This window comes from Fundulus heteroclitus, chromosome 22, assembly GCF_011125445.2.
Source record: "Fundulus heteroclitus isolate FHET01 chromosome 22, MU-UCD_Fhet_4.1, whole genome shotgun sequence".
Classification (NCBI taxonomy): Eukaryota; Metazoa; Chordata; class Actinopteri; order Cyprinodontiformes; family Fundulidae; genus Fundulus; species Fundulus heteroclitus.
Genome location: NC_046382.1, coordinates 18,534,179 through 18,559,541, shown reverse-complemented (window position 1 = coordinate 18,559,541; position 25,363 = coordinate 18,534,179). Strand labels below are relative to the sequence as shown.

The window sequence follows — 25,363 nt, the reverse complement described above, 5'->3', positions numbered from 1 at the left end:
CTGCTTTGAGGATGTTTTAGGGAATTTAAAAACGTATCTTACCTGATCATTTTGCAAATACGCAATACTTTATTGCTACTGGTCTCATTTATTTCAGACTATTTAACACCTCAGTGTGAAACTATAAACTGACTCAGCCATCGCCTGAACCCAACTAAAGGAAACTGAATTTGCAAATTGCTAATTCACACTGCTAACTTTGATTTACAATTTTTGTGCAAATTATGTACAAAATTATGCAATGGTTCAAAATTAACCACCTTCCCATTCTAACCATTTTTCATAACACAGCTCTCACACGTTCATTATTTGTGCTGTACGGACGCTTTACTGCTTGCTTGGTGTGCTGTCTTTTAGGCAATAATCCTGATATCTGAATAAAATGTTTAAGAAAAAAAAGGTTTTCATATCTGTAAAAAATGTTATCTGTCGACATTAAGACTAAAATATTACGAAAACACTGACAGTAATTTAAATCTTTAGCCATATGCTCAACAATATTATGTAAAATGGTTTATTTGTAAACAGAGAAATCCGAATCTGCAGAACATTTCTCCATAACAACACAAAATGGAAAAAACATTTACAGTTTGTGCATTGCAAATCTCAAGTAAATGAAGATGTAAAACAAGCAGAAAAGAACATAAGCAATATACAGACTGACGTCAAATCAGCTGAGACACTTTCATGTCCTCAAACCACACTTTACAGTCCCACTTTGTCTATTGAGACCTTCGTCTGGAATCATTTCAGCCGATACTGTTAAGGTTCTGCAATATCCATTAATGATGCTACAAACTAACATATGAGTGAAAAAATATTTGCATAAAATGTTTTTACAATATATCTATTTTTTTAAGCCTCAAATACAAAACAAAACGACTCTCAGATGCAGATAAATGACTTGTTAGGCAACCGGACTTACTTAGGAACGGGCACTTCAGAAACAACTGTAGCAGCCAGTTATGATGAGTAAACTCATAAAGACGTAGATAAACATATTTATCACTCTGATGGCAAAGAGGCCCTATCTAAAAAACTGAACAACCAGAGTTCACAAAGTTTGTCACAATTTATGAAAGCTATCATTTTTTTTAGCAACTTTAAAACATAGTCCTTCTTCCAAAACTGAAAAAGTCAATAGGAAGTTAATGAAAGCACGTAAAAAATCTTGCGAAAATGTAATATGCTATTTTGCTTGTGATATTGAACTATATATCAGTGTAAACCAATAAATAAACTATTTACAATCTAGCACAAATGCAAACAAACAAAACAGGCAGAGCCTAAATAATTTACAAAAGAAAATATAGTACAGACTTAGTATAAACATCTTTCGCATTGTTGAAATCGATCACTCTAGTTCCCCGTTAGGAAGCACATTCAGCATGAGAAGAATGAGGCGAAATAGTGATGGCTGGTGTATGTGTTGTCAGACAGAGCACTGGCAGATAATTGGCCAACAGAGGAGTAAAAGCAGGAGAATATCTGTTAAGAGGTTTCACTTACATGTCAAAGTGAGCAGGCAAATGGAAGGAATCACAAATAATTGATTCCCTTGTAAGTGATTCTCCAGCAAGTGGTCACACAATAAAGAGAAAGATGTAGAATAGGTACATTGTTTATTCTTTGATATTCTGCACAGGCCTTTAAGCGTGTTTACTACGTTCAGTTTTCTGTCCATCAACGGAAAGATTGTATAGATGCTTTAAGGGAAAACTGGAATCTGGCGCGATGTTGTTCCCTGTCAGTGGAGGAAGGCAAAGGATGCCTGTATGCAAAGTCTCGTTTACGTCCAGATGGCTTCACTGAAGATGGGATTTACTTGGAAAAGGTTCTTGTCTTTGTCCATCTTCTCTATGACATCCAACTCAGTTATCTGCAGAAAAATGTGAAAGACAGTCGCTGTTAATAATAAGTTCAGGGAACAAAGCTCCACAGTGAAAAAGCGGCAGAATGCAGGAACAACATGTGCAATGTGGGCATTAGGAAGCGTGTCTTCAGCAACGTGGCTGTGATTGTGAATAAGTGCCGCAGGCTCATTTTCCACAGTTTAGCACTTGGCACTCAGCATAAGATCCTTGGACTGACGCACAAGGCCTTTCACAATGCAGCTGGGGCATTGTGCACGGGCAAGCTGACAAGCAAAAAAACTGCAATATTTTTTATTCTTGCACCACACTCAACACACAAACCCTCTCCCCATTACCTTGCGAACAGTGTTGGTAGCTCCGGTTTATCTGAGGTTTGGAAAACATATTGAATTTTTTTACAAGAGTTTCATTACATGTGCAAAACAATGACAGTGTTTTCTATCATACAGTTATTAGAAAAAAACTATGCATTTAAAATGTTTCAAGTAATGTTAAGATGTGTATTTATAGTCATTTTGCTTCTCAAGTCAATGCTCAGAAGCACACAAACCGAGGCTCAAACTAGAAAAAAAATTATTCAAAATGATGAGTAACCATCCTCTCATTCAGTCTGCTTGATGAGATACAACTGTGGGTGATTTTAGTCATTTCATGTGAGAATAAATGTGGGGATGTCCTAATTTCAAATACTTAGCAGAATTTGAATTTTTGTTACATTTTAGACAAATTTTAAAGGCCTTTTCTCAGTTAGCTTAATTATTCAGTATCGTTAAAATTGATTTTAAATATCCATATGTTCAGCTATGTTTACAAAAATCATAAAAGACTGTCTTAGGTCTTGTAAAGCTTTCAAATGACTTTTTGTCATTTCAGAAGCCGAAATGGGACAAACTGTCAGCCTTACGCGTTTTGCCTATCTGTCTTCTATATGAAGACGTGCTGTCGGTGGTGGAAGAGTATAAACAAGCAAAGACGACCATAGATCATTCTATTTGCTGTTTTCTGTTAAAATGGAGGACCATCCGTACTCTTTGCCCAACGAGAAGGAAGAGAAAGTAACCAAGAAAATAAAAAATAATAACCATGGTGAAAAAACTGTCTATATGGACGTAGCTATTATTACCAGGTGGAGTGGAGATAATTCTGAGGGAGCGTGGACTCAGAACTTATGCGGAGGTTGTAGGCTTTCTCCTGGACAGGTAAGTTAATTTAATATAAAAGTGAAGTTTATTTTTGCCATTATGTTAGCAACAGGGCAGTGTAGTCCAACAACTACTGTCTCCTCCCGGCAGGAACGGGACATTTTGTACGCCTCTCTCCCTCTCTCTACGTTTGTACAGTACGCAGAGGGACATCGGCCGGCCTGTTCACTGTCTGTAGTACAGCAGCAAGACCGGCCTATTTACTGGTGTTTATTGTCACTTATTTTAAGAGCCCAAATAAGTGAGTGCACGTTTAGAAACAAATCCAAAAAATCGAGACTCACGGAATTTACAAGTGACTTTAGAAAAAAACAAGCAGACTTGACGACCGAGCCAAAAAACATTTCACACAATAGCCCCATTTACACTACCCTTTTTAACCGATCCATGCTGAGTTCGGACTGAGCTTGGATCAGTTAACCGTGCCGAGCTTGGTTCCCTACGACCATTTACACATCACGCTAGCACGGTTCCTCGCCTCCTAGTGACGCTCTACGGTACTACTGCTCTCTAGGATTGAAAGAAGGGAATCAAGCAAATAAAATGGCGGCACCTGTGACATTCAGGAAGTTATGTTTCGTTATAATTATGATATTTTGTTGTTTGCGGAGAGTCAGGCGAAGAAGGCAACCTTTGTTGAATTTACTTGACAGAGTCGGCTTTTGGGAAGTGGATAAGACAAACAATGGTCTAATCAGGGCTTACAGATGCAGGAAACAACGACAGACCCTGAGTTTCATCACACTGCTAAGCAGAATCATCACTGGAAATCGTGTGGCACGATAGGTAAGCTAGTATTTTAATGAATGTCTGAAATGTCTGACTGTAAGGAGATAATGCAGTTTGCTCATGCGCTCTTTGTTATCAGAGAACCGAGCCACTGAAAAACCGGGCCAAGCCCACCTATCGAACTGGCACGGTTCAGTTCAGTTGCGTTCCATTTACACTCAATAGTTATCTCAGTTACCGAGCTCAGACCGTTCTCAGCACTGTTAAAAAAGGGTAGTGTAAATGTGGCTATTGACCATAGCTATTAGCTATTAGCAGTAGCTAATACATGGAGGACATGTTTACATTGTCACACTTATTATACTCCAAGGTAGCTATTACGGCAAAGTCGTTTGTAATTCATTTAGCGCACATGTGTCAAACTCAAGGCCCGCAGGCCAAATCCGAATTTATTCGGCCCTCAAGAGCCAGAAAAGGCATATCATGTCATAAAGTAGAGGCATATATCCTTTTAAATTGTATGAAGCGGCTAAAACTGTGCCTTCCGTAGCTAATGTTGATTTGTTTTAACTGTGAAGTAACAGCGTCCTGCAACTAGATGTCAGTTTTTCCACAACACATTAAAACAACCCAGAAATGTCCAAAAATAGAAAAAGTGCTGCAGAATGATGAGTGTAACTCACCCCAATATAAACTTTATTTGCATATAAACTGTATAAACTGGGCCTAAGGGTGCTACTTCTATGGTACTGTGCATTTTCTTATGTTTCTATGTGAACTGAAATGAAATTGTGAAATCAAAAGTATCATCTATACACGTGCAACCGGCCTTTTTAATGACTTCATGATGCCAGAATGCCCCAATGTAGAAACGAGTTTGATACCCCTGATTTAGCGCATCACTAGATGGTGCGCCAGTGTGAAAATCCTATACACTAGGGCTTTAAGAATCTCATACCAGCCCATGCCTAATCCTAATCATTAATCAAATGGTATATATATATATGACTAATGTCAAACAATATTTGATAATAAAAACATGAGATGTGTAATATTTATGCCTGGTTGTATCAGTGTATGGTTAGTTAATTTCAAGTTGCAAATTAGCCATCCACCAAATTAAATAACTAAACATACAGACAATGTCAGTCTTTGCGTATATGTAAGTTTTGAGATACCCAGATATTTCTAAGTAAAGGTCTTCTTTAACAAACGCGTGTGTGGTCCAACTTACCTCTGCACTCATACTTGAGGTCGGAGAAGAAAACCAACTCTTGCGAGAAGACAAACAGGCCTAACCTGCCTCCGGCAAATGTCTTGTCATAAACTGGTCCTGAGTCAGCCATGATCTGTTTCCCTTCATATACCACAACCCTGAAGAGGAAAACAAGCCATGATTTTAACAAATTATCATGATGTTTGCAGTACAGTGACACGTAAATAGATAGCCCTACCTTATAAAGCCAGTCTTGGGTCTATGGATGAGGTGCCACCGATAAGCTGTGTAATCCTTCCAACCAATGTTTTTGGGGTCATGCCAAAGAGTGCGCACCTATGTAAAACATCAGTTCACGTTTTAAAACGGACTCTTTTGATGGTCAATTAAATAAAATACATAAAAAAATATGTGGTTTTAACCAGACAGAATCTTGAAAAGATCAAGAGCTACGGCAGTCTGGCGGTTTGAACGGCATCCTACCTGCCCGGCGGTGTTTCCCGTGTGCCACAGAGCGTTCCTGAGGTTCTCTCCAGTTCCTGTGGTTGAGTTGACCACTTTGAGCGAAACGCCAGAGATGCCGAAGGCTTTGGAGGGCTTGTCCTCCCAGTACGTCTGCGTGATCTGCTTCCACATCACGACGTAAAAGCGCCCGCTCGACTGATAGCCGAACACAAAGCCAGCGTAGTCGTCATCTCTGTCTGTGTTCACGTACATGGTTCCACTGAAGTCCACGGCACTGAACTCATCAAAACCTGCGGGAAGAAAACAGACACGATACACTCTCGGGGATCCACACGGTCTAACGGGTTTGGCTCGAAACCCAGCGTGTCAGCATGAAATGCCTGTGTGAGAGTAAACATGTAGCATGTGTGCTGCTCACCAACTGCGATGCCTGGATCAGAGTTTGCTGTCTGAACCAGCTCCTTGCCCTGGTGTCTGACCACCCAGTTGGGATCAATTTGAGTCGTTCCCTTTGGATCCAAGTGGACCATCTGGAACTTCCTGAAGTCTGTAACACTAATGGCATTGTTCTCTGGACACACATCGAGGATATCTGGGATGCTGTCGTTGTCAAAGTCGTCTTTGCACGCGTCCCCTCTTCCATCACCTGTTTTAAATAAAACAATATTTAAAAAAACATCAACAGGGATGACCTACTTTTGCATGGCTTCGGAAAACCTCTGCGGCAGCTGCTGCAAGGATCCTGACGCTCCTACTACTGAGGAACCTTTGCAAGTTAAAATGAAAAACGAGTGGATAACAGTTCCTCCCCAAATCATTGGCTCTACTACCTGCACCAAATCTACTAAAACAGCTTGTGACAATTCTGAGCAGTTTCCTGACGTCTGTGGGCCGGTAAAGCAGGGAGACAAATAAGCCAGTGGTTAATAAGGGGACACTGCATGGAAGTCACTAGCTTCCATTTGTCAGCAGCTTTGTTACTGTCCAAGTGAGCTCAAATGCTTCTATCAAATTAACACGATGTGACAAGCTTTAAAGAGTGTGATGGCATCCTGTCCAAAGCTTTTCCCCCCGTTGTGGTTTGTTTCCAGTTACAGGCAGCTGTACAAACTCCAGGTAACCCCGCTTTAAATGGGGCTCTTTGGATTAATCACGAGCGAAGCTGAAAGGAAATAAAAACTTCACAACCAGGAATGTACCCCTCTGGCCAGCTAAGCCATGCGGAATGACATCACTTGTACCGACCCAGTTGTTGACTTTTTCCACAGCCTCTCTACTTCACACCTGCTGCAGGAAGACTAATTGCTGAGCATCAGGGAGAGAGCAAAAAAACCTCTCAGAGTAGTGAGAATAAATACTGACTACGTGGAATTTGGAGGCGCTGAACTAGAAACTACTGGATTCATGCACATTCAACTATAGATGACCAGGCAGCAAACAGAAGAGCAACAATTTAAGTCTTGAGATCTTTCACCCATCATGGAAAAATGGACATTGCAGAGAGAAAATAAAAGACTGAGCTCACGTCTTTCCAGCTTTTGCACATGAAACAAAGCGGTTTTGTGAAAAAACAAAAAACAACTAGTGGATGCTTCAACTAGTGCAACATTTAACTTTGCCTTCCTTTACGACGTTTCAACCTAGGTAAAAACGCTAGTACAAAAAGTTATAAAATGTTTGCCTGTCATTTCAGAAGGTTATTTTATATAGATTTATTACACATAGAGTAAAACATTACAAGGTTGTATTTCTTTTACTTTTGATGATTATGGCTTACCGGTAAGGAAAACCCCAAATTCAGTCTCAGAAACTGAGAATATCATATTAGACCAATGAACAAAATGATGTTTAAGCACAAATATCAGGCTTCTAAAAAGTATGTCCATTTCTTTGCTCTCAATACTTGGTTGGGCCTCCTCTTGCTTGAATTACTGCATCAACGCAATCAGCCTGTGGCACTACGTAGGTGTAATGGAAGGCCAGATGTCTTTGATAGCTGCCTTTGGGTCATCTGCCTTGTTAGGTCTGGTGTCTCTCATCTTCCTCTTGACAACAGCCCACAGATTTTCCAAGGAGTTCAGATTAGAGGATCTTCTGGCCAATTAAGAACAGGAACAGCGTGGTCACTGAACCAGATTTTGGTACCTTTGGCAGCGTGACCAAGTCCTGCTGGAGAATAAACTCAGCATCCATATAGTTTTTCAGCAAGGGAAGCTTGAAATGCTCTAGGATTTCCTGGTAGATGGCTGCATTGACTTCGTACTTCAGAAAACCCAGTGGACCAGAACCATCAGATGACATGGCATCATAAACCATCACTGGCTATGGAAACTTCTCATTGGAGCTTAAGCCACATGGATTATGTGACTATCAACTCTTCCTCCAGACTCTGGGACATTGATTCCCAAATTCCCAAATAACATAGAATTTACTTTATTTTAAAAACAGGACTTTGGATCATTAAGCAGCAGTCCAGTTCCTTTTCTCCTTATGGTAGAGAAGATGCCTGCAGGATTTTGTCTGTGTTGTCTCTTTAGGCAACAACTCCATCCTCAGTCCACTCCTTGTGAAACTTCCCCAAATTCTTGAATGGATATCGGCATTTTCTCAGGGCAGTGGTTCTCCCTGTTGCTGGTGTACGTTTTCCTACCACTCTCCTTTCAGTCAATTAGCTGATTAGGGTGTGACATCATGAGTCACTTATATATATATATAACATTTTTCACAGTCTTCTAATTTTGTGAGACACTTAAATTTGGGTTTTCATTATCTTTAGGCCATAATCATCAGAACTACAAGAAACCAAGGCTTGGAACATATCGCTCCATGTTTAATGACTACATATGAGTTTCACTTTCTGAGATGACTGTCCAAAAATATTGCAATATTAACATTTTTTTTAGATGAACTCACAAGTACACTCTAAAAGACATTTATTTAAACTGAACGCTTGTATTCACCAGATTTAAAAGCACAAAGCATGTACCTACTAATGCATGTTAGTCTCTAGTACAAATGAAAATTAGCAACTGTGCTATAATCTGGCTCATTTACTGTCCGTACAGAAGTATGTGCTAATTCATTAATGTGCACTGTCCCAAATAAATAAATCATTTAAAAAAAGAGAACAAAAAAACCTCCCAAACATAATGTAGAGATCATAAATATGCTATATGAAGGGAAAACTCTTTCAGTGCACCGAGGTATAATAGAGATGCCTGGATTTGAATTTTAGGGCCAATTACTGATCTCTGTGTTTTGCAAAGCTTTGACCTACTGATAAAGATTTCAGCCAAATTCCTTCCATTTGAAATCATAATAAAGAAGATGCAAGAACACTGATAAAAGTGTGTTTGTTGCTTCCTGCTGTGGGCAGTCAATGGTTGTTTATATTCAGAGCATTGATGATATCACACAGCTGTGTGGAAGAGCAGTAACAGTAAAAAAGGTTAAAAAATATCTCAGCACGACTAGCATGGCTAGCAACGATTAGATTAGAAAGTAGTCTCTGTGCGTTTTCAAAGCGACTGTAGATCCTCATTTTAACTCTGACATTTCCAAAAACCTGCCAACATTTCTACACCCAGTACGTTAAACGCCAGACAGAGGTTCAAAACTCAAAAGAATAGAATGGAGCCACCTTTGCTACGACTTTTGCCTTCCTATTATCAGCTAAAACTCTTGCTCTCATTTGCTGTCCCGCAGCCTGAGTAAACCACGGATACTTCTGAATATGTCACACAAAATAAAGTTTCCTTTAAAATAACTTCTTACACCCCCAACCTTCTTCTGACTTTCTTAACTAAGGATAGCTTTTGCAGCAGAAATAGCCTCCACTCCAATGAACCTAGCTGACATTGGACCTGATAGAGCTTAGCAAGCCGCATTTCCTTATCGAAAAAGATTAATTGTTTGAGTTACCCGATGGCTGAACACTAGCCAGCAATGATCAAGCTAAAAACATCCATTGTATCCAATGAAATGTTTGCCGGGATGGAATGTTGCGAGTCGTTCTGAATGTAATCAGAACAAACAAGAGTTTCAAAGAGTGCCTGTTGCACCCTTCACCTGTCTCGGTCATGCTTTATTCAGAGCTCTAAATCCTTTAAGTGCTGCATTCTCACCATCAGCATCCACTTGGTCTGCATTGGGTGTCAGTCTGCAGTTGTCCTTGTCATCGGGTATGCCATCATCATCATCGTCATAGTCACACGCGTCTCCTTTCCCGTCCTTGTCATGGTCTGCCTGGTTGGCGTTGGCCACATAGGGACAGTTGTCTAAATTGTTCTGATGGCCATCTTCATCAATGTCCTGATTGTTATCGCACTGGTCTCCAACCAGGTCGTTATCCACATCGGTCTGTCGGATTGGCACAGACGTACTTATTAATACTTAATTTACCAGCTGTGTCATCGCCTCATCTGTAAGACGCTACCTGGTCGGGGTTATGAAGCAGTGGGCAGTTGTCACACTGGTCACCAACGCCATCCATGTCTGTGTCCTTCTGGTCAGTGTTGTACACATAGGGGCAGTTGTCATTCTCGTTGTGAATTTCTGGAGAGAAAACACATTATCTAGGACAGGTATTTTATATATATATATATATTTTTTTTAGGGTATAGATTTCATTATCAGTTGAGCCTTAGATGGAAAACAAGGAAAAAACATTTTACCATCTCCATCAATGTCCACAGCGCAGGCATCGCCTTCGCCGTTATGGTCAGTGTCTATTTGTGCAGGGTTGTGTTCATAGGGACAGTTGTCACAGCGGTCACCTACTTCATCCTTGTCAAAGTCAAACTGGCGAGGATTGTAAAGGAGGGGGCAGTTGTCCTGTGGGGTTGGGGGGGGGAGTGCATGCATGTTAATATCTGCTGTTTAAAACATACGTAGCAGAAATGCACCAATCGGAATTTTGTGGGGGATTTAATATCATCGATTCCTGTAAACATTTAACCTGCTGATACAGGTTGTTGCTGCTCTCAGCTTCTCTTTTGGTATAATATAAGAAGATAAAAGAGCAACTCTTTGACTTTTCTGCACTAGGTGGACATTAATGCATTAAGTGATCACAAATTAGCTTTAATATAAGGAAAAGCAACAGTACATTGTTTTGTTAATGAGCAATGTAATGAATATTTATTTTAGGGTATAGTTTTAGTGATCAGTTCAGCCTTCCTTATATCTAATGAAAGTCTTTCTCTCTTTCACTCGTCAGAACATATTAAAGAAAATAGCCTCTATATAGTTTGTGGCAGCTTTCATGTTGCCTCTGACTTCATTATAAACATGTTACTGACACTAAAAATAGCTAACTTTGACTCTCTCTTATTCAGGAAGAATGTCCAAATCAATAAGCAACTCCAGATGCGCTAAATTTTTCTTCCTTTCACAGTTAGATCTTCTCTCACCTGCACAGACAAGTGAAGTTGCTGTTTTTAAGCAAATAGATTACTGGGTTCTACAAAGTATAAGCGATAGCAGCATGAGACCACATTTGTGTTTTATGTTACATATGATAACCACTTGGAAAAGTGAAAGTTAAATATATCTTCATACTCGCTCATCCATAATCCCATCGTTGTCGTCATCCTTGTCACAAGCGTCTCCTTGTCCGTCCCTGTCAAAGTCCTCTTGTCCGGAGTTTGGTAGGTTAGGGCAGTTGTCCTGAAAGAGACGCAAAAAATTCACCAGATTTGTCGGCTGAATATGGTGTCAGAGGGGGGGGGGGCGGCTTCCACACAAGTCAGTGAAAATACCTTCTTGCAGTGAAATGTGCTGTTGGCGCTGCAGACCAGGTTCTGATTGGGCCATCCATCCAAGTCCGAGTCCTCTCCGCAGATAAAGCCGTCTCCAGCGTAGCCGGTGCGGCACTCGCATTTGTACATTGGGTCACTGAAGTGGCTGATGTATATACATTCGGCATATTTGTGGCAGTTGTGTGTCTTGTCTTTGCACGGGTTCTCTGGCTCACATACCTTAAAAAAAGACAGGTCAAGCAGTCATTGTTACATATGTTCATGTTTGCATTGCAGAAAAACAGATGTTAGAGCGGCCAGCACTAAAAAGATAAAAGGTGACCCTCTAAAGCGATCGAATCACTGTTTAAGCTTCTCGTAAAGCTAAAACAAAGTGAGGAGTTAGGACTCTAAGAAGGACACACTTCCGGGGCGCAATTGACTTTACGAGATCATTTTTTGGTGGCATCTCTTATCCCAATGCATCAAGTGCTGCTGCGTTGTCGTAGCACACAGATGCCCTCCGTTACAGGGGATGAACGTCGCTCTATTTTAGATGCCACACAGTGAGTTCACCGCGCCCAAACTGACAGCACGATCCAGCTTTTCATCTAATATCTGCAATGGAGCATTTTATTCCTAATAATAAGACATATGCTGATCTGTCTGATCCTTATTTTTTTCTTGGGGGGGGGTATTTTTCAATGATGAGACAGTTTTCCATCTTCAAAATGAGTTACATTGGAAACAAGTCAATGTGAAATCAGACAGACATCTGCGCAGCGTAAAAGCAAAAAATAAAATGGGGGGGAAAAACGTGACTGATATTACGTGGCAGGTTCTTCCCGTTTTTAGTTTGCCATGAGTTCTGTGATCAAAAGAGAGGAAACTGTCCCAGTGGAGTCTGATATATGTGAAATGTCCTCATATCTGTTCTAGAGATAAAGTGCAACAGCTGTGACTTTGTTTTTATATTATCTTACTCAAAAACAATTTAGAGAGAGCTGGGTCAGTCTGTTTCTGATCTTACCAGAACCACAGAAGTATGACATATGTTAGTTGTTAGGTGTTACTCCAATCTCCTCCATCTTCGACTTGCTGATACCAGTCAAGGTGAGTTATAGTCATAGTCGCTGCTTCAGTCATATATATACATCCGGATCCCTCCCTTGTCTATTTTCAGGCCAAGCCGGCCGTCCTAACAGCGATCGGTTAAAGACACAACACAAACTCACTTGTTTGTTCCTCCTGGCCGCCTCAACGCCCATGCCGAAAGGCTGCGTGCCTTTGTAGCGCTTCGGACACGGCAGGCAGTGGAAACCTGGGTCAGTGTTGACACAGCGCTGCGTTCCACCCACTTTGTAACAAACATCCGACACCATGTCGCACTGGAAGGGGCGAAGAAAGCATCAGGCAAAAAATGAATAAAAGAACCTGGAAAGAATGTGCAAAGTGTTTGAAAACAGGACGGGCTATGCACTTGAGAGGATCTGTGGCTTTTACCTCATTAATGTCTTCACAATGGGTACCGTTTCCACGAAAACCAGCGGGACACGGGCCACATTCCCAGGAGCCATCTGCGGAGCTGCTGCAGTCAACTCCACCGAAGCAAGGGTTAGACAGGCATCCATCTGTCAGCGGAGGGAGACGGGTGGAAACAGACACAGAAATGTGATGTAGGCAGTGAGATTCTGGAAAAAAGTTTCTCCAAACAACTGTCCTTTTTTTTCTAGTATTCATGAGAGACTTTGGTAGTTTTAATAAATGTGGAAACCCAAACTTTAAAGACTTAGCTCAAAGAAGATTCAACCAAAACACTGCTAGCTATGCTCGAACTATTTGGTTTTTATTTATTTAAATCTGAAAGGATGAGCCCCTTGAGATGAAACCATCTCGTTTTTAAGGGGTCCTTAATAGGAAAAGAAAAGAAATAAACAAAACGGACTAATATACAAAACTAGCTATGGTATATCTTAAAAGTGTCCATACGAGTGTTAGATTGGATGAAAGGCTGAATATTCTGCCATTACTTAGTTGTTAGTTGCTTAGTATGTCTGTCCCAACAACAAATGTGAGATTTACTGTGCCACAACCTCAGCTTATTGCCACTGTGTAGTTCTAATAGAGTAAAGGCATAAATACCTCCGCCATACCTCCAGCAAAGTGAAATATCTTTGCTTAAACCAAAGTAATGATCCAAACACGTTTTCTGTTGTTTGCGTACATAAAACCTGTTGTTAATAACTGAAAAGAACAGCATGAAGCTCACCGATAGGACAGTCTTCCTTGTTGCAGCTGTCGCTGTCAGCGTCCTCTCCAATGCACTTCTTGCCGCCGTACTGAGGATGAGGACTGTTGCACTCACGTGAACGACTTTTGATTCCTCCTCCACATGTTGCAGAACAAGCTGCCCAAGGAGACCACGGTCCCCAACCCCCATCAACTAAAAGGAGAGAAAAAACAAAAAAAAGACAAATTAGTTATACAGTGTTGAGAAAAAACTCTGAATCCAATAATTTCTCCTATTCAAATGCATTAGAACCTCAAATCTAAAAAAAAAGCTTTTATCTTACGTCAGTAAACTTGAATTAGTAGAAAGAAATTCTAAATGAATGAAGATAATTGAACACTTCATGTAAATCACATCACTCCACCTATTCTGATACCATAAATTAAGTTTGATTTGATTCTCTTATTTAATCTCAGATTATGTCATATCATTGGGTAAACTGGATATAGTAAATCATTGTTCAAATTAGTAAACCGTCATGGTGGATATTAAGGTTATCCTCCTCTAGTTTCCTCCAGCGATTTACTTAATTAAACATCAGTCCTTTAATCCTCACCAAGTCTTAAAATGGTATAAAATAACCTCAACCCTCAAAAAATATAATCCACTGAACATTGACTTAATTTATTTTTCATTAAGCCACCATGCAGGAGCACTGAGTGAGAAACCACAAATTTGATTCTGGTGTCACTTTCACACTCCTTAAACTTGGTAATAAGAGAACGTAATTTGCACGTAATTTGGTGGCACACTATCTTAAAGCAAAGCTTTAAGAATATTTTCTGTGCCCTCAGTAACGTTGGCTTTCATGGAAGAGAGAAGAAAAGCTGATACTTAATCAATTGATCAAGTTATTGTATTCCTTATCAGACATAGAAGAGCTTAGATAGCAACTAAAATTAAACCTTTTAGGCAAAATAAAGAGCTACGTCAAACCTTGCCCACACAAAAAAATGGCAGTGGCAGCATTACAGTGTGACATGGTGAAATAGGTGAAAATTAGAGCAAGGAAAAGTGATTAAATTCAAGAAGACTCTGGAGGAAAAGCTACTTTAGTCTTTCAAATGCCTTGAGTTGGACAGAAATGTGTCTGTTGCCATGTCAGTGCACCCAGGCTTACGTCTAAAGCAACAGTCAAAGGCCTAAAGGGAGACATTTAAACGTCTTGGAATGGCTCTGACCTCAGGCTGATGAAAAAATCTGAGATATGATTTAAATAGGGCTGCACAGCAGCTGCACCCATCCAGTTTGATGAAGATGAAGCAGCTGCACCTTGAAAAATGAGCAAAAATCCCAGCAACAAGATCTGCCAAATTTATAGTCACACCGCTCTCTAACACACTTGCAGCTGTAATTTTTTTTGCAAAAGTTGTGTCTAAATTATGTACATTAATAATTTGTTCATCTGCTTAAAAGAATACTTTTTGGTTAATAGAAAGTAACCCATGCTCTTGGCTGAATAAATAATACAAAGTCTAAAAAGGAAATCTTAAAGGGGTTGAGTTTTTCTTGAACGTTCAGTATTTTATTGCTTATTTGTTTCCAACTCTTGGTTTCTGAACAAGCAACTTTTTGCGCAAACCGAAGTATGGAGGCTAATACTACAAAAAAAAAACCAGACTGAGTGGATTTTGCTCAACGTCTCCAGAAAGACTGACAGGAGCTCAGTCCAAAGCACACGGGGAATGTCGCCCCGAGGGAAGCCAAGGACCCGATGCTGTGAATGCGAACGCAGCAGACATTTCTAACGAAGATGCCGCTTTTCCAGAAAAATACTCACTCGGACAGGGCTTGGCGGTGCAGCTCTGAGTCTCTCTCCCGCTCCCTTCACAGTCTTTGCCCCCCAGCTGTGGCACGGGAGCGTTGCAGTGCCGTATTCTGGTGATCTGTCCTTCTCCGCAGGTCACCGAGCAAGCAGACCACGGCGACCACAAACTCCATCCCCCGTCCTGGCGAACTGGGCATGGAACGTTAAGACTTATCAGGCAGACGTCACCAAAACGCATGTCATATGTTGTCCTTTGGATTTAAGTTTATTTCAAGCTGTAAACAGTAAACACCGTGTGATACTGGCAGATGTTTGCACCGCTATTTATGTCATTGTGGTCAAACTCCTCTCCTTGAGGTTAGGCTGTGTCGGCGCCTCGCATACATCCCGAGTAATGGTAGCGCCAACCTATAGCAAATGATGATCCACTAGCCAATCAAAGTATTTATAAAAGAAAGACTTCAGCTTCCACCAAACATCAAACAACGTCATCCCAACACATATAAAGCTGTCAAAAAGTATTTGCCCCCATACAAATATCCTCAGCTTTTTTTTTTGTTTGTTGTTGGTCAGACTTAAAGGTTTTAAATCATCAAACACATTTAAACACGGGTAATCTGAGTATTTACAAAAAAGCCCTTTTAGAGGGACCATGACAACAGATTTTATTTTCTGTGGTATTGTGGGTATAATATGATCTGTTGTGCAGTGATGAGGCCGTGTGAATGTCAAGAGTGGTCACCAAAGATCTGCTCATGGGCTTTGTTTCTTTGCTCAAAAACGGTCAGATCAGAAAACAGTTTATCTTTCTACGAAATTAATTTTCTCCAATCAGCACAAACCATCAAGCAACAGTCATCCGCCTTTGGTCAGCTTGGCCTCGCTTGTCCGACATCTTGCAACACAAACACTTTCACTGGCCGTAAAACCATAATATGGATGTAAGGGAGTGTTGTGTCGAGAAGGGAGGTGTGGATGGAGGAGGCAAGGGCGTGTTTGACCAGTTTCCCAAAATGTGGTTGTAGCCAATCAGAGTGAGCCTCATATCATTACCGTACCCGATCCTCTTACTGAGGAGGGCAACCTGGCCTGCCAAAACAATCCCCTACAAAAAGGTGACATTTTTTTTTTGTTAAATAAAATTCTTTGTAGAATTTAAATTTGCAGCAATGTCAACTACATGGAATAGTTTACACGTCAATGTCATGGCCCCTTTAAAAATGATTAATCAGTTTATTAGGGAAAAAAGATACCCATACAAACCCCAATTCCCTCTTCTTAGCAGAATTGCTTTAATTCATCTGCACTGGAGGACTTTTGAGCATGAAGAGCCTGTTTAAAGTCAACCCTTTGACTAGGCCACTCCAAAACCTTAATTCTGATTCTTGATTCAGGTGTGGACTGGATGATGTGCTCCACATCACCGTCCAACTGCATAACCGAGCAAGTTTGACCTTCAGGTCCTGATCTGGTAACCTGATGCCGCCAGATAGATTTGCTTCGCATATCCATCTGGAAACCTTCCGTTGAAGTAATTTTGGGAAGGGGCGAAAATACTGGTTAGCTGATTGGCCTATGTTGGTGATAGACGGGCCAAATAAACCAATCAGATCAACAAAGCATATGACGCACTCGTCAACATGCTTCGTCGTCGCTCTTACGAGCGACGACGAAAACACAACCACAAGCCAAGCTACTCTTGCTGCTGCAGGTAAAGGCTCGTTAGCTCAGCAAAGAAATACTCTGTAATTCTGATAAAACTTGCTCGATAGCCATGCTAACGCTAGTTTCATCGGCTGAAGCCGCCATGTTCTTTAGACTGAACTGTCGCGCTTCTCGTTGCGTCACACCTCAACCCGCCTCAAAGCCAACGCTGATTGGACGTTCGTTTGGTGAACGGCTCCAAATTTTCTTTAACGGAGAGTAGCCAGACTGATCTGCGAGTGAAACCTTGAAAGCTCGCGAGATCAGGATGGTCTCACGAGGCTATTGATCTGGTACCTGGAGCAGAACTCATGGTTCTTCAATGCTATGGATCCTGAAGCAGCAAAGCAGCCCCAGACCATCACTCTACCAACGCCATGTTTCACTGCTGGGGTGATGTTCTTTTCCTGAAATGCTGTGTTAGTTATCCGCCAGATGTAACAGGATCCATACCTTCCTCAATGTTTCACTATTGTCTCATCAGTCCACACAATATTTGTGTTTGAACCTTTTCTTTTTTTTTTTTTTTTATATAATTCAGGAATGGTTTTAAACTTGGAACTTGCCTATAGACACCATTTTTTACCCCAGTCTCTTTCTTACTGTTGAATCATGGAGCTTAATCAAGGCCAGCGAGATCAGCAGTGCTTTGGCTGTTGTGGGTTTCTTTCTGACTTCCTGTACGAGTGATCAATTCGTTCTTTCTTCCCTTACTAATGCAACCATGATTTTAAAACTACTGTTAATATCTACCCAGGCTGTCTTTGTGTGATATCAAAACTAGCTTGATTATCTGAACCATTCAAGTTAGAGCAAAGCAAAAACAAAACAGAGGAGATCTGTGAGGGTGGCATTTTTACATAGAACTTCCCAGTAAAAGATTGTATGTTGTTCATATTTGCTGCACTGAAGGGTAGCAGTGAGTCATTGCACTTTTGACAGGGCACACCCTGCAACCCAACGATGAGATCCAGCTACTCACTCACACTCAGACATACTGTGACGGAGCCAGATTTACGGTGACTTTGAAGGATATGGTCTCGTCTCATAACTGAACTGGAATGACTTTTTTTTTTTTGTTTTTTCTCTCTCTCTCTCTCTCTCTCTGCGGCTCCATAATGTTCTCACCTCCCCGCATGTCATGCAAATGTTTTGTTTTCGATTAGTCAAAGTGGTAATGGAGCACAGATAATTCAACGCAGACGCACTAATGTCGCATCGCAAAGGCAGCCACTTCTGGATGGGCCCGACGTGAGTGAAAGCCGAGTCAAACTACTTACCCCGGCTGTCACATTTTCCCAGGCTGCACTTTCGGGTCTGGATGGAGGGTCCGGTGCAGGGGTTGCTGGTCGCGTCACATGACCTGCCCCTCTGTTGGGTACCGATCCCGCAGGTGACCGTGCACTCCGTCCATTCCGACCAGGGGGACCAGCCGTCCTCGCTGTCTTTAGCTGGAAAAAATCCACATCTCCTTACTTTTGTTTTTGTTTTTTTGTTTTTTTTTTGCATTTAAGTACTGGAAAAAAAAAAAGATCATAACTTTCTTGCTTTTCATTCTTTATGTCACTCTGTTTATCGAATGACTTCATCTGAGGAACCCGCAGAAGCCATTCTTAGTGTCAATAAATATGTGGTTTACTCCCACAGACAAACTGGCTGGAAGAGTCCCGTGCTATTAAAGCTCAACACGGACGGCATATTGCTTTTATGACACATGGCACCATCAGCTTAGGAGAAAGAACATGGAGGCAGAGAGCGTCGGCTGTGTTCCTGCTTGCAGCAGAGCTCCTGTGATCCACTTACGCATGCACACGGGGCAGCACTCGCCGTCTATCAGAGAGGGGCTGGCACAGGCCACCGGTGGGCACGTAATTTGGTGGCACACTATCTTGGACTCCTGCGATTAACGGATAACGGGAATATACGTTAACTTTACGGACATCACCAGTAAATGTATGTTCCTCCGTGTGAATCGGACCTACCTGGCAGGTACATTTGGTGCAGCTGTCCACCACCCAGTCTTCCTTGTCCTCAAAGAGACGGCCGTCTTGCCAGCACATGTTTTTCTCTTTATTGTCCCTCATTCGCCCGAGGGCCTCCTTCATGACCGTGTTCTCCTCTGTCTGTGAACACACAGCGGCAGACATGCGGTCACAAATACACGTAGGACACACTCGTACCTGTCTGTTTGCAGGTAGGAAAATCAAATACTGACAAAACGATTCCTCTAGAAACTCGTGTTGGGCCACAGCAGGCAGAGAAAGATCAGTCCTCTGGCAGTGCTGGTGCAGCTACAGCAAAACTACACTTCTTTTTTCTTTTTTTTTTTTTTTGCCTCTGAGCTAACGGAGCTGTAAAAACCTCCTGCTTACTTTTGCACAATACTACCTCCAACCCACTTGGAGAGCAGGGGATCTGTGGCTGGACTCCTTCAAACTTGGGGGAACTGTCAGTCGATTAACCGCTGCCAAAGATTTGAGTGTTTGACTGCGCGCGCTTCCTCTTGAAAGGGAAAACAGCAGCACTAGAGCCTAAAAGACACCGCACGGTCTGGAAGAGCCTCAGGGACCATTCTCATACCAGCTACTTTTTTTTTTTTTTTTTTTTCCCCCCAAGGTTCATGCCCACAGTCTCTTATTGCTGGGAGGCTCCCAGAGGAAACGCAGGAGCTGTTTAAACAAAGTCAGACACTAGACCGGACCAAGGCACTGCCAGGGGAACGCTTCCTATGTCCACATGTAACATGTCATAAAAAATCTGCCTGACTCATGCTGCCACAGATAGCGGGAGTCAAACGGGTTTAGCCATCGCAGGCCGCTCTATAAACAGTCACGCTGCTTCTTGTGTTTACTTTCAAACCAAAGGTGGGTAACCTAGTAACCCAGTTTGAACGTCCTGCTTTCTGGATCTCGCACTAAGCCCTGCGCTGTTCGGAACGGCTTGAAAGCGGACCCAAGAAAGCAGCGCGTCTGAATCAGGGGTGGTTCTAGAAAGGGGCCAACAGGGGCCTGTGCCCCTGTAGAACTGTTCCTGACCCCTGTTATGGCCCCTGTACTAAAAACATGGTATTAAATTTCTTAGGATGATAAATGCTGACAAAGATACCATGAGTGACCGGTCATTTGGATCAGTTGCATTTTTTTCCCGTTTATGTTTTTACCCAATAATAAAATAACAAAATAATAAAAAAATAAATATAAAAAAAAATAACAATAATTAAAAATTAAGCTGTTTCACGTTAAGATCCCGCTGTATTGTAAAGTCCTTACACTGGCTCCCTGTATCTCAGAGAATAGACTTTAAAATACTTCTGTTAGTCTATAAATCCCTAAATGGCTTAGCACCTAAATACATCACAGACTTGTTATCAGTGTATAAACCCTCCAGACCACTCAGGTCTTCTGGCTCCAGCCTACTCTGCATACCTAGAACCAGAACCAAACATGGAGAAGCAGCATTTAGTTCCTATGCTCCACTTATCTGGAACAAACTTCCAGAAAACTGTAAAAGTGCGGAAAGCCTGAGTTCCTTTAAATCGAGATTAAAAACACATTTGTTTAAAATTGCCTTTGACTGTTCTAGTTAAACAGTTTTACTGTTTTTAATGTTCTTTTTTGTTACTACATCCTATCCCTACTTGCTTTTATTCTATTTTCTATCTACATGTTATTATTTTGCTATATCTTAATCATGTAAAGCACTTTGTATTGTCTTGTACTGAATTGTGCTATACAAATAAATTTGCCTTGCCTTGCCTTGATAAAAGATCAGGGGTTTGCAACCTGCAGTTCCAGAGCCATAATTGGCTCTTTGGCTTAATAAATTAAACAATGAAATGTTGACCTGTTAAGTTTTTTCCCCGCCCTAATCTTTTGTTCTGTGCCCCTGTGAAAAAAAACTGCCCCCCCCCCCCCCGCTAAATTTGGTCTAGAACCCCCCACTGCGTCTGATCCGATCTCCCTTTTCGCAACTCACCACTTTTTGCAAGCCGTCAATAAGGTTACTGACAACAACGCGCAGGCCTTTCAGCTCCTGGAACATGGTGCTGAGTTCCTCGCAGGAGCGTTCGCACATATCCGCACCCAGGTCGTCGGTCTTCTGACCTATGACGTTCGTGGTGATGGAGGGGCTTACGTCCACAATCTCCGCGCTCTCTCGCAGGTCGTTGTCGTCGTCTGAAAGAGAAAGGCAAGAAGAGGCGCGAGCCGCCGCGGACCGGTGATGAGAAACACATTTGGAGATGCTTGTTGGAACGCGAGGCGTGTGATCTGCAGACAGTGTGAGTTCCTTGTTTTGTAGAAGGAGGCCAAAATACAACGTTGTGCACAGTATAGCTACTGGGGTCCAAAACCCCCCCCCCCCAGATGTGCAATGTGCAGCCGTAGTTGCTTTAAACACGGATTTGCCTGAAATCTTTACAACTTCCCAGAGCAGCGTTGAAGGAACAACAGAAGGCCGTGCTTCGGGGAGCCCTTTGAAATGAGTAGACCTCTCCAGCAGATTCACATGGCATTTATCACGCTCCGTTCAGCTGATTTCGTTTAAGAGGGTGAAAGTCTGCGAGTCGCAGCCTTGGAACCTAATCCTCCAGTGCAACTTCTAACCACTGGCCCGTTTGGAGGGCATAACGAGGCTAAACGCTGAGTTTTCTTTGCACCGTCAACACATCTGCAGCAGGAAACCCGGCCAAGCGTAACGTGTCTACCAGCTGGGGATCTTTGCACAAACACAGGTCACAGGACAAACAGGCAACAACACCGGCAGGAGAGGCCAGCCTTTGTGGGTGGAGTTTGCAGCGAACCTTATAACATAATAACTATCCGCATTCCCTCACAGTTTACACCTCCGTTTCCCCTCGGCTTGCCTCTCTCAGCGCCGAAGTTCAATCATATCAGAGCAGCGTTTACGAATGTGTAATTTCCAGAATAAACAAGACGCGCAATCAAAAAGCTTACGGGGCGCCCCGTCATCCAGCCAACGCGCAAAAACGCAGATATTTGTGAGCGGCTTGGATCTGGTGGATGTAAATTGGTGAAGATTAACAGCAGATCGGGGACTCTAAATCAAAAAGTCATTGGACTTGCCCAGTGATGTCCCACAATGCTTTATTTCCTCCCCGGGCCTGCTGGATCCATTTAAGTCTCAGGAGGGCCCGTCTGCGAAAGCGTTTACGCGTTCCCCTGATTGACATCCTCTGGCTTTTTCAAAGCACAGCGAGGAAAGAATTCGACAGAGAGCGAAACGAGAGGGCTAATTTTAACGCCGCTCATTAATGTCCGGTGTGTCGGCTTTTACGAGGGTGGTTTGTGTGGGTTTTACGGGTGTCGTTCTGCATTAAAACTCTCTGCCAGGATGGAAGCTTGACTGGCACCCGCGTTTTTCGCGCAGAAGACTTAAAGGCTTTGGTGACATTTGTTAAACAAATAAACCCCCCTTTTAAGCTGGAATTTAACACTCCTTGTGGCGACGCATACGCAAAGACCGCCGGGAACAAAAGGCATTGCCGCATCAATGCATATGGATTCACTTTGGAATAACGCACCAAACGATCCACCTCCAGACACGGAGACCTTTGTGCTACTCTGTAAAAAGGCACTCGGGTAAGAATTTGCTCCGATGTCTGTATCTTTAAAGCTGCTATTCCTGTGAGTCCTGCCGAAGATCACGAGGTCCTTATTCCTCAACTGGGCCGAGATTCAGCTGAGAAAAGCGACCGAAGCAGCCAGTTTATGATCTCACCATGAATGTGTGCGTGTTTGTATGAGCAGCTGGAAGTGGAAGCTCTGTGATCTGCCGTATAGCCTTCGCTTCTCCCTGTTTTTTTTTGTTTTTTTTCAATTTCTTTCCCAGGATATTATTCCGAGTCCACTGCCAATGGAAATAAATGTAAGCATCTGCATCTCTTTTTGTTCGCCGCTCGACCTCGAGCCACCGCGCCGGCACGGCTGTTTCCACAAGCGTCGAGCAACGGCGGGAGATCCTCGCCACATATCTGAAGAGCTTCTCTTTGACCCTTATGAAAGCCCTAAAATCCATACAGTGGGGGTGAAATGGTGGAGCCAAACTGGTTGCTGTGGTGGATATTTAACAAAACACAGACATCACATGGGGGGGGGGGGGGATTGCATGTGAAGCAGTTTCCAAGTCACATCTGCAAGGGTTCAAGCTTGAAAAATTTTGCAGCTACGATGAGTTTGACTCACGTTTTGGATTATGAATAATTGCACAAAGTCTCAACTTCCAGAGGAGGCCGGGAACCTTTAGATAAAAGCTCTTTCAAAAGCCCCCCCCCCCCCCAAAAATAAATACTTACCTAGTCTTGTGACTTCACAATCTCTGCTCAGGAGGACATCTTCCACTGATGTATCAAAAATGAAGCGCACATTCTGCAGGAGGCCCTGTTAGATTTATAAAACAAAAAGGTTAATGCCTTTATTGCATACGTCTTGGTGCAAGAACACATTTCAGTAGATTTCACTGCTGTATATCATTCACCCTCCTCTTTTTTTTTCCACACATTTGGTTTGTATTTAATGCAAAAAAAGTTCAGCTGTTCAGCCGCCACAACCCACTCCCTCTTACCCTGAAGTGGTTCTCCCGACTGGATCCCTTGGCCACGTACATGCGGCTGCCCTCCGCGTGCAGGCGCTCGTAGAACGGCTCGTCCAGGATGAAGCTGTCGATCAGGCTGCAGCCCACGAACAGGTTCGCGTTCTCCCCGTGAATGTGAAGGGTGACGTTCTTCCACTGCGAGTCGGCCAGGTCCACCTCCTCGAAGGAGACCACGTTCTGCGAGCCGTCCACCCAGTACACCAGGTCCAGGCTGTTGGTGCGTCCGTTGGAGACGATCTCGAACTGCCGCTGGCCATCGAGGCCCTCCATGCCGATCAGCGTGCCCCTCGAGGAGCGATCCTGCCGGATGCTGGCGATGAACACGAAGCCTTCGTTGTTTTGGATCTGCTGCAGGATTTGTTTCAGTATGGGAGGGCTGACCGGCGGCACATGGTCGAAGCGGATGAAGCGGTAGGCAGGGAGGTCGGAGTATTGGCCCCGGAACAGTTTGGCCCCCAGAGTCTTGCGCGTGATGCGGCTGATTTCAAACAAGTCGAACGATGTTTCATCTTCCTGCTCTCCATCTTGAAGAGAGACAGAGGAGGAGTGAAGATGGGAAGACAACTCAGGTTACTTTGGGGAGGTTGATAAAAGTTCATGAGGGCTTTTTAACTTTACAAGTTATAACCAGTACCAGAAAACCTGGCATTAATACGTTGATTAATTATCAGAACAATCTTAAAATCTGTTAACAGAATGATCAGAAGGAGAAAAAAAGTGTTTAGGCTTAGTGTTAGTTTTGAATACAATCATATCCGTGCTGAAAATGAAAAATAAACAGATCATTTATAAAGCTTTTCTCACCTTGGGGTGTTACTTGATGGAACGTGGATGATAGGAGCAAGAAGAGGAGACTCCTCCTGAGTATCATATTTCCTTCATAAAACAATGACATTTTATTAGCTTTTGCTGTGCTTGCCTAGTCCACCATCCAGTTTGAAGTCGACTCAACATGTTATCTACTTGTAAGCCTAATCCGACGAACACAGAAATGGAGGTACAAATATATTCTCTAAAGACAGAAATACTGCAGAGGATGGCGACTTAATTTCAAAAAGCAACGAAAAAGCACATTTTAATGTAACTTATTGTATTAATGTCGTTATCCTATCTGTTGAACACAAGAGAATGCATGAGGATAACGCTACAAAAGAGATAAATCAAATCCTGGAGAGCGTGCAATTATATTTCAGACATAATAAAACATGCCTGCACTGCCCACTTCTCCAAATTTCATTGTCATCACCGTGAGGCATCAAAATACGCCTATTTGGTTGCTTTTGTGATTAAAAAAAAAAAAAAAAAGACAAATCAGATCAGAGAGCAAAAAAAGTTAAAGATAAGTCCGTTCATAAAGTCTAACTCACCTGATGTAATAAGTTCACTTTTTTTTCAAACTCTGACTGATATCCACCAGCCACGCAAAAGCAGACGCGCTAAAGTTGGATAAACCCACAGCCTATTTTATAGCCAGAGCCCGGGATGAAATGAATGAGATGCGGGATTTCCTGCAAACTCCGTGCGTTAAAAAAAAGAAAAGGAAACTGCTCCAAGTCCGCCTTGGTCCGCTACATCCACAGTCCAGAGGAGCCGAGGCACGGCAGAGACTGGGGCTCCCACGTCTCTCTCTCTCTCCTCTTATACTCAGAGACTCGCAGGAGAGCTCGATCTGTCACCGTCTCTCCAGGATGAGCGGTCTGCGGCGCGCTGTCATCAGACGCTTACATAAAGCAAATCTTCCGATAGCCCTTGCGTAATTTTCTCA

The 25,363-nt window shown here is 42.5% G+C and overlaps 1 protein-coding gene across 2 annotated transcripts; it reads right to left on the bottom strand.

Moving 5' to 3' along the window:
• Positions 1–498: 498 nt before the first annotated feature.
• On the bottom strand, positions 499–25,363 carry thbs2a (thrombospondin 2a). Of its 2 annotated transcripts, XM_012859293.3 has the most exons (23): positions 24,966–25,363; positions 24,403–24,474; positions 23,569–24,122; positions 23,300–23,384; positions 20,962–21,161; positions 18,969–19,109; positions 18,790–18,883; positions 18,267–18,437; positions 15,295–15,471; positions 13,494–13,667; positions 12,728–12,855; positions 12,460–12,612; positions 11,246–11,464; positions 11,046–11,153; positions 10,160–10,319; positions 9,922–10,040; positions 9,611–9,845; positions 5,905–6,132; positions 5,505–5,776; positions 5,260–5,357; positions 5,040–5,179; positions 2,210–2,240; positions 499–1,879 (listed from the first exon to the last, which is right to left on the bottom strand). In XM_012859293.3, exons 2-23 carry the CDS (start codon positions 24,467–24,469, stop codon positions 1,876–1,878), a joined length of 3,558 nt encoding a protein of 1,185 aa, XP_012714747.2. In that variant the 5' UTR covers positions 24,470–24,474; positions 24,966–25,363; the 3' UTR covers positions 499–1,875. The 2 variants fall into 2 exon arrangements, with proteins under 2 accessions (XP_012714747.2, XP_012714748.2); XM_012859294.3 differs by lacking the exon at positions 2,210–2,240 and having other exon boundaries at positions 24,966–25,361.

Coding starts and splice junctions, on each gene's coding strand:
- thbs2a (XM_012859293.3), bottom strand. CDS start 24,469: ATGATACTCAGGAGGAGTCTCCTCTTCTTGCTCCTATCATCCACGTTC. Junction 11,465..12,459: donor CGGCCAGGAGGAACAAACAA/GTGAGTTTGTGT, acceptor TCTTTTTTTAAG/GTATGTGAGCCAGAGAACCC. Junction 10,041..10,159: donor TGTGGACATTGATGGAGATG/GTAAAATGTTTT, acceptor TTTTCTCTCCAG/AAATTCACAACGAGAATGAC.